The 9,429-nt window shown below is 37.3% G+C and overlaps 1 protein-coding gene across 1 annotated transcript; it reads right to left on the bottom strand.

The window, feature by feature from the left end:
* On the bottom strand, nt 1–8,916 carry LOC111703787 (histone-lysine N-methyltransferase EHMT1). Its single transcript, XM_023475836.1, has 6 exons — nt 7,882–8,916; nt 6,163–7,755; nt 5,670–5,936; nt 4,227–4,330; nt 3,065–3,270; nt 1–2,037 (listed from the first exon to the last, which is right to left on the bottom strand). The coding sequence occupies exons 1-6, from the start codon at nt 8,747–8,749 to the stop codon at nt 60–62; spliced, it is 5,016 nt and encodes a 1,671-aa protein (XP_023331604.1). The 5' UTR covers nt 8,750–8,916; the 3' UTR covers nt 1–59.
* Nucleotides 8,917–9,429: the final 513 nt, after the last annotated feature.

Here is a 9,429-nt window from a genome sequence, read left to right as displayed (position 1 = left end):
TTTTAAATATACATTGATTAGCTCTCAGCTGTCAATCATCTTGATATATTATTTCATATTTAAACAACGCTTTTTCTTGTTCTCTTTGGTCTCCCAGTTTCTCCGGGAGTTGGGGGTCGGGAATCTGATTTCAAAGACTCTAAACCAGTCTCCAAGGTTGGGGTTCCGGGTTTAGGAGAACCAGGATAGGAAACTTCAGGTCTAGAAGTTTCAGGTTTAGGAGTTCCAGGTTTCGGAGTCCCTGGTTTCGAGGTTCCCGATTTAGGAGTCCCTTTCGGAGGTCGTCCTCGGCCTCTTTTAACTACTGGAGTAGAGTCCGAAGGAGAATTTGGTGCGGTGAGAGAAGAGGTTAGGACGGGTTCAGCTTCGGGTACAGATTCAAGAACAGGTTCTGGTGTTCCAGCAGCAGAATCATCATCTACGGATTGCATGGATACTGTATCAGGTTCAGGTTTAGATTGGATTTCATCTGTATCAGGTTTAGAAGTAGACGGGTTGGTTTCTTCTATAGAGGGGGTTGGTTTGGAGGTTGAGGCAGGTTTGGCGTCAGATTTAGAATTTGATAAATCTTTGTAAATTTTGCTTTCAATGCTGTGAGTTGAAACTCTCCTGGCATTTAGTTTCTTTACTTCTGGTCCAGGTACTGGATCTTTACCTTTTGTAGTGGCATCGATTTTGGTAGGGTTCTCAATGACAGGTTTAGCATCAGTTTTGGTAGTGTTCTCATTTGCAGGTTTAGCATCGGTTTTGATGGGTTTGTCTGTTATAGGCTTATCATCCGTTTTGGTGGATTTCTCTTGTACTGTTTTTAAAACATCGGTTTTGGAAGGTTTCTCCGTCAAGGACTTAGATTTAGAGCTTTTCTCCGCAGCGATAACTTGTTTAGTTTCATCTTTTGGTTTATATTCTATAAATGAAGATTTTTTTATTGTGATAACAGGAGATTTTCTATCCTCTTTACTGATCTCAGCTTCAATTTGTGTAATTTTCTTGTCTTCATATACCTTCTCATCTTCTTTAGGAGACTTCCGTACTTCATGCTTAGGAGACTTTTTCCCTTCTCTGTCTTGCTTACCCGGCTTGCCTTCTTCGAATTTGGGGGATTTTCTACCCTTCTCCTTGTCTTCTCTTTTCGGAGATTTTTTTCCTTCTAGTTTCGGGGATCTTCGGTCTTCCTTGACCCCAGGTTCGTCCGGTAGTAGACCAGAGTCGTCAACCTTTACAACCTTACCTTCTTCCATCCTTAGCTTTAGCTTTAGCTTTCCAGTCTGCTTCTGTTCCTCATCAGGGCTCTTACAGGTCTCCATCTTCTTGTAATAGGACTCCAGCGTCTTCCCAATAGAGCTCTTGCTGTACTTACACTTTTCCCCACCACACCAGCACGTGAAGAATTTATGCTTTATTACCCAGAATTTCTCACCGTAATCGAATCCAAGCACATCTCCCCTCTTGATTGGTTTACTGGCGAAGAGTGCTATGTGGGGGAAGCGAAGGTCCTGATGGTTGGTGAATACCTTGACAGGGACAAGGTTGGGTGAGCAGGAGTGATTAATAAACCTTGCCACGTTACCAAACTTGTTTGCATCCAGACAGAATGTTTCTCCCTCTCTATTCTCAAGATCAAAGAGATAAGAGTCGTTTTCTCTTTGCTCAGCTTCAGCATCAGAAATGATTTCTCCAACATACTCGCACACAAATCCACCCTTGGGAATATCAACCATAGCCTTGGCACCCCAACCCATACCGTAGGTTTTATAGATCTGGATACGTGCCGTGATCCCGTGTTGAACCACCCTGTTGTTACAAGAGTTCTGATTGCACTCACACATCTCGTTGCACTCGAATATCATCGGAGGCTCGTTGTAATCGAATCCGTCCTTGAGATACCCGTTCTGATCGTACCAGGACTTTGTGGAGATATCGGAGCAGCGGCAGGTGTCCTCTGATACACAGTTGTTCTTGCACTTGCAGTGCTGGAGACTTGAGATATCACGGTTCAAGGGAATGTTCCCAGTTACAACAGGATTCTTCACGTACCTAGAATAAAAATATTTTAGGACCTCAACATAACACAATATAATCACCATGCAATAACCTGCCCCCCCCCCCCCTCAATAGGGAAAAAAATGTGAGTAGTCTTAAAGTCAAATTTAAAACAAGAAAAAAGTCCCTTTAAAATTTTGGATATATTTTTGTTAGTTAATAACGGCGATAAAATTTAAAATTTTAAGTATTCTTAAGCACTTTCAATCATCAAACATATCAGTTTAAAAGCTTTAAAAAATGTTCCGAGGATTTTATTTTTTTTCTTCGAAAATATTTGGTTAAAGCTAACATTGATATTGAAGGCAGTAGTTTTTTTTAGAGATAAATTAGGGAAGTTTTATTGAGTAATTGAGTGAATTGAGTACATCTTCTATCAAAGTTTGGAATATTTGTTGATTTGAAATCCTAGTATTTTAATTCCATAGTTCTCCTTTTTCCTTTTTTCAAAATAAAAATTGTAGAAAAGATTTAATAAGTCTGAAAAACAAGAAAAAATACAACTTTTGACAGCTTGTAAAAAAGTCCTTATATTCTTTTTAATGAGAAAAAATAGCTATTTCAAATGTTATAATTGTATACAGAAATCTAATAAAGCGATAATTTATTCTTTCTAAATGTAGTGTGCACATCAAGTTTACTATTCATTTATTTGGATTAGCTTGACTTCGCTCTCAGATACTTTTTTATCATAAAATTTAACCCTCTATGATACTTTTTATCGTAACTTTTAACAAAGTAACTGTTGATCTTCTATTTTCTTTTCATCATTTTCGTTACTTTTAAACCGGTTTTAAACGTGTTTTAGATGGTTTTCTTAAAGACACTTTTTTTCCGATTAGTTTGAATTCAGCATTTTACGTTTTAACTGTAGCATTTAATCAAAATCCTTTTACTAAAAAATGTTTGAAAGCCAAAACTAGTTGCAACTACTTCTCAATATTTAACAAATTTAATTTAAATAATTTTAATACGGCCTCCAACCTCTGAAATATTTGAAATATATTTAGTAAAAACTCACGTGTATCCTGAAGGACCCATTTCCAGATCCTCGCCGTTCACCGCGCACACAGGGATAGCTTCCTTCCCGTTGGATATATCCTGTACCACCGTCTTCTCCGTCAGGAACTTCTGCTGCCGCTCCTTCATCAGCTTGTGCAGTGTGGTCCCCAGCTGGATCAACGCCTCAACCTTCGGGTTTTCGCCGGACATACAACTAGACGGCAGCTAAACATATATTCAATCAATCAACAAATCAATTAATTAATCAATTAATTAATTATCTTGTTAATCAATCAATTAATTAATTGTCTTGTTAATAAATCAATTAATTAATTGTCTTGTTAATAAATCAATTAATTAATTATCTTGTTAATCAATTAATTAATTAATTATCTTGTTAATCAATCAATTAATTAATTATCTTGTTAATCAATCAATTATCAATTAATTAATTATCTTGTTAATCAATTAATTAATTAGTCATCTTGTTAATCAATTAATTAATTAATTATCTTGTTAATCAATCAATTAATTAATTTTCTTGTTAATCAATCAATTTATTAATTATCTTGTTAATCAATCAATTAATAATTATCTTGTTAATCAATCAATTAATTAAGTATCTTGTTGATCAATCAATTAATTAACTATCTAAGTAATCAATCAATCAATAATTCAAAAAAATAGTTAATAAAGTAATGAATTAATCAATCAATCAATAAGTCAAAAAATGAATTAATAAAGTAATGAATTAATTAATCAATCAACCAAGAAGTCTAAAAAATCCAGTTAAGGTTTTATAATGTACAATCAATATATCTAAAAATAAATATTTCTTAAACAAATATAAAAAGTCGTCAATACAATTCATGTAACTCATTCAGTCAATAATTTAGTTGTTTTATTTTTAGGTCAGGTAATTAAATTATTTATCAATGAAAACGTATAAACCCCAATTAAACAAAAAAAATCCATTTTTAATGCTTAGGGTAAAAAAAATATAAAATTGGAAATGAAATGGCAAGGTTTTCACCTTTTTTACAGATACTCTAAATCCAAAAACTCAATTATTGTCTCCAAAGTTAATTTATCCCAATTCAGCGAATAAATCCCTCAAAAATTCATAAAAATAAAACATTATGAAGCTTGATTTTTTCTTAAAGAATTGCGCGCATTTGTACCTGTCCTTGACTGTTTGGAATATCAAGACGAGCTCCACGTGCAATCAGAAGCAGCGCGCACTCATAATGATCCTGTCGAAGTGCTATATGTAGAGGGGTCTCGCCTGCACAAAATTATTAAAAAATTAATAAATCATTAAAAAAAAGTAAAAGTTCAATTTTTAAGATGGAAAAATGATTCCAGGGTCAGTCCTATTATACGATTTTTAGACCCCCCGCCCTCCTATTAGCTTGTTCATGACCATTAATTTAAGTTATTTTGTATTTTTTAGGGTAGGTTAGGTTAAGACAATTTCTGGGCCGAGCGCTGCGGCTAGAACAGGCTAAGGGCCGGGCGCTGCGGCCACATAACCAATAATATCCATGTGATACATATGAGGTCAATGTACAAAATTGATAGGAGGGGGAGGGGGGTCCAAAAATCGTTCTCTAGGAAATTACCAAGATTACATTAATTTTTAAAAGCGAAGCAAAAATTTCTTAAAAAGCTTTTTAAAGGAAAAAAATTTAAATGAGAATTATCAGTTTTCAGGGTTTTCAATATTTCGGAATTAAAGACGAATGTTTGTATAAACAATCATGTATTTAATGAAAAAGACGATTATGAATTGGTCAGAAATTAAAAGAATGAATTAATGATTGGAAAATTGAACTAGAATGTGTCATATTTCCATGTCTAGTTAAAACTAGCATAGTAAATTTTAGATTTGAAAAAAGGTGGATTCTGGTGAATAAGAACTGAAAAAAGCTTCCAAGGTTCTTATAATTCTGAACCCCTCCAACCCCCCCTTCCTGCTCAAAAAAGTGTTTTTCTAATAGCGTTTCAAAACTTCTTATTTCTATTTTTAACTAAAATGTTGGTCCAAAACATTTTTTTCCGGAAAAAGATTTGAAATATTTTGGGGATAAACACATAAGATATTTATAGTAAAATATTTATCAAAGACTCGCAAAATATTATTTTTTTAAATTCCGATTTCAAAATTTAAATTTATTTAAAATAAAACTCGTCGTCAAGTATAATTGATAGGAAAATAAGACTGGTACCACTGGTACTGGCAGAACTAATGTTTTAAATCTTTTTAATCAAATGTTAATTATATAAATTCAGAGTTCCTCCAAAAATAAATGAAATGGATTGATTTTTTTTAGCTCACTGAAACATTTAATACTCATAAATTTTGAAAATTTTAAGAAATAAAAACTGAAGGGAAAAAAATGGTTTCAGTACATCATTTTCATCAATCTTTAAGATAATTTTTTTTAAGCATTAACACATTTTTAAAAAATTTATACTTCAACAAGAAATATTTTAGAATTTATTTTTATTCTAAAAATTCCTTGTTCACTCCATTTATTCCTTAATGGTGAAAAATTAAGGGACCCAGATAAGGTTCAAGGATTTTTTAAACATTAAAATTATTAATGTCAAGAAATATTTACCTATGGCGTTTGCCTGATTAACATTGCACCCTGCGGCTAGGAGAAGGTCCGTGATCCCCCTGGACCCGGAGAAGGAGGCCCAGTGCAGGGAGATGTTCATCTCGACATCCTTGACGAAGGGGTCCGCTCCCTGCTCCACGAGGTACCTGATCACCGCCTCGTGCTTGTGCTCGCAGGCCCAGACGAGGGGGGTCCAGCCCCCATCATCCTTTACGTTTATGAAGTTCCTGGGCAGCTTATTCTGACTCAAGATAACATGAGCACATTCTAAAAAATATAGTTTTTAAAACACAAAACGGAAAATACAGTAATATAAAAACTATCCATGTTTTTGTAGCTTCAAATTTATGTTGGTTTATTTTTAAAATATTCAGTTACTAACTATAAATTATTTATTAACATTTTTGAAAGTTTCAATTATGAAATGAAAAATATAGAAAATTAAGCAATTTTTTGAAATTCAATTTTATTGAATAAATACTTCAATTATTACCTAAATGTCCATTCTGCGTGGCAAAGTGAAGAGCTGTCATTCCATCGTCCCCCGCCAAATCTACTCTCGCCCCCGCCGCTAGTAAATATCTCGTCACATCGGCGTTTCCTATACTGCAGGCAATCATCAACGGCGTTTCATTCGAGTCATCAAGCGCGTTGACCTCGGCCCCTGCCTGTACAAGAATATGTGCGGTCAGCACGTGATTGTTCGAGGCTGCAACATGAAGGGGTGTTCCTCCGTTGGCCTCGCTAAACTTCTGTTTAGGACTGTAATCCAGAGAGAGGAGTTGAAGGAGTTTAACGTTCTCTCCACCTGCTGTTGGTTGGTACATATTCCTGGTTGTATGTTTTACCAGGGATTTATTCTTCAGTTCTTCAAGACAAGCCTCCAGCTTTTCAGTTTCCAAGCCAGGAGGTAATCCGTCCGCTGTTATTGTTTTACCAGAGGGAAGAGTGTAGGATATTGTACTCTCTCTTTTTTTATTAGTTTCCCATTTTTCAAAATCTTTCATTGGTTTAATAACGCTCATCTTGGAGGTATGATTGAGAATTCTTAAAGGTGTTCTGCTCATCGTCATTTTGAGTTGAACCGCTAGCGGAGGTTTCTTCGACGAGCAGTGGGGACAGCATCGCTCCTCCTTCGGTTTATTCTGGTAGCAGAACCTGTGGAATAAATGAGGAGGAGATGTGGCACTGACTCTGCACATAAACACTAAACCATGGCTGCAAAACTCTCCACAGAGTGGGCAACAGCTATGAGTTAGAAGTCTATCTCTATGCATATCACATAGGCTGATAGGATCTAGTTCAGGAGAGGTTTTAACAATCTCTGATCTTGTAATTTTATTCTTACATCCCACCCTGTATCCTCCCACCACCTCAACGGCTTGACAATTTAATCCGTCCTTCCCAGCTATAGGGATAGATTCAGCCTCACAGGTACAGAGGGTTTTCAACATCAAGGATTCTACAGATTTCTCTTCAAATTCCTCTTCAAGTTTTGGCTTTGCAACCGGGGCCGTCTCAGTATCCCTTGGGGCCAGCTCAGACATAAAGTGGTGTCCAAAGTTGAAGGAGATCATATCTTCTATTGAATCTGATTTTAGCTTCTTTACTGATCCCTCAGACTCGTTGGACTCTAATGATCCTACACTTCTCTTCAGATTGTTGGCAGTTGGTTTGATTTGATCTGAATCAGATTTAGGTTTAAAAGATTTTCTAGCGGTGGCAGGTTTAGGCTGACCCAGGGAATCTAAGGAGGCGGCTGTACTCGAGGAACCAACAGAATCAACAGAATTCCGTCTGCTTGTATCAGGAAGCTTAATAGAAGCTACCCCTGGTAAGGGAACCGGAGCAGGTTCATCTTTAACCTTCCCTCCCAGCAGTCGATGCAAGGTAACGGAGCCTGATACTCTGGGAGCTTCTGGGAGTAGGTTTTTTATTGGTACAATAGAGCCTGTATTGGAGGGAGCCTCCGTTATCTCATTGTACTCATCATCCTCATCATCATTGACTCCATCATCATCATCGTCATCATCTATATCCAGGTCTTCGTAGAGAGCATCATCTCTAACAGAACCGTTGCTATGCCCTTTAATATAAAATTATATTAGACAACAATTATTTTTTTTATTTTTATGCAAGTATCTATAAAAGTTTTATTTATTAAATGTAATCCCCCCGAATAGTTCTTAAAAGCTTAGAAAAAATAATTTACCTGATTTTCCATTCGAGACCTGCGTGAGGGTTACTCCTGTTCCATTTGAACCTGCAGGGTTGACAGAGAACGGATTTAAAACTCTTGTGACACCATTCTGAATCCCACTCTGGCTCTTTATGTTCATTGGAGGAGGAACAAACACGGTCCGGACCTGGACCGGACGATTAGGAAGACCTGCCGGCCGAAAAGACGATTTTTGTTTGATGGTGGGTTTGGGCTTTTGCTGCATACTGGCTTTCTGCATCATCATGCTATGTTGCATCTTCTGCTGGATGCTCTGCATCAAGGCAGGATGCATGCCTGGACGCATACCCATTCTCATTCCATTAGGCATGCCAGGCCTCATATTTTGCTGCATGCCAGGTCTATCTAATTTTTGCATTCCAGGACGCATTCCCTGTAGAGACATGGTTTCAGTTATAATTGGCATTCCCATACTAGCATTAGTCATTATGTTCTGTCCCATTTGATGCCTGTTCATCATCATGCCTTCAGAGAAACTCATACTTGTCGGCATCATGTTCATCATACCGTTCAGAGGATGTCCTGGATATACAGGTCGCGTAGGTCCAGTACCACGCACTCCCCCCAGCTTCAGGCGGGGCATGGGGGGTAAACTACTGACAGGTTGACCCACACGGAGAAGGGGTGGGGGAGGTCCCCCCTTAACATGTAGAGGTTTTCCTCCGCTTGGATTCATTTCAGGGCGTGATTTAGGCACTCGGGTGATACTCACCATAGCAGGCAGAGTCTCTATAAGCGCTCCGTTCCGTTCCTCCATGGAGTCTTCTTCAATGTCGCTGGATATGTCGTCATCGTAGTTAATTGATGAAGCCTCCGGTATTATCAGGCCATGGTCCGCCATGTTATCCAGACGGGAGTCTACTAATTCCTGGCCGGGTGGGGGGGACTGGACAGACCGGGAGGAGAATTATGAACGGTCCGGGTCTGGTGTATCAGCTGTGTGGATACGCAAACACCGGTACCCGGAGCTTTAATCCCCCGGTTAAATCTTGGAAACCTCCTGAAGCGCACTGCTGGAGTAAAACAAACCTCCTCCAAGTCCCTTCTACTTCAGGAAGTTCAACGAACTTTTAAAAAATCTCTCAATCATGGTTTAGCATGTCTGTAAACTTTTCTCCTCGAAAATGGAAATTGTCAGCTTTCAAAGAATTGCAATTAACATAAAAGTTTAAGATAAAACGTTGTCAATGTACACGCATTTATATTTCCCCCTGCCCCCATAGAGCAATACCAACCATACCAAAGACCCCAACTCCCCCAACTACAATATTTAATAGTAAATACACATTCAATTATCGATCGTTTATATCAGCCCACTTAATTAACGGAAACTGTAAGTGCAAGTATATAACAGATATTTTGATACAATATTGCTGTATACAGTATAAATTGTTCATATGGCAAACGGAATGAAAATTAGCACCCCCCCCCCCCCTCCCATTTTCTTACCCCTAAAAAAGCTTCAATGCAAATTTTACTAAATATGACTTGCAAAAGCTTTTGAATATTCAGTTGAAATTC

Source organism: Eurytemora carolleeae, unplaced genomic scaffold (assembly GCF_000591075.1).
Source record: "Eurytemora carolleeae unplaced genomic scaffold, Eaff_2.0 scaffold114, whole genome shotgun sequence".
NCBI lineage: Eukaryota > Metazoa > Arthropoda > Copepoda > Calanoida > Temoridae > Eurytemora > Eurytemora carolleeae.
The sequence above is the reverse complement of the archived record's forward strand: the minus strand, read 5'-3'. Positions and strand labels throughout refer to the sequence as shown.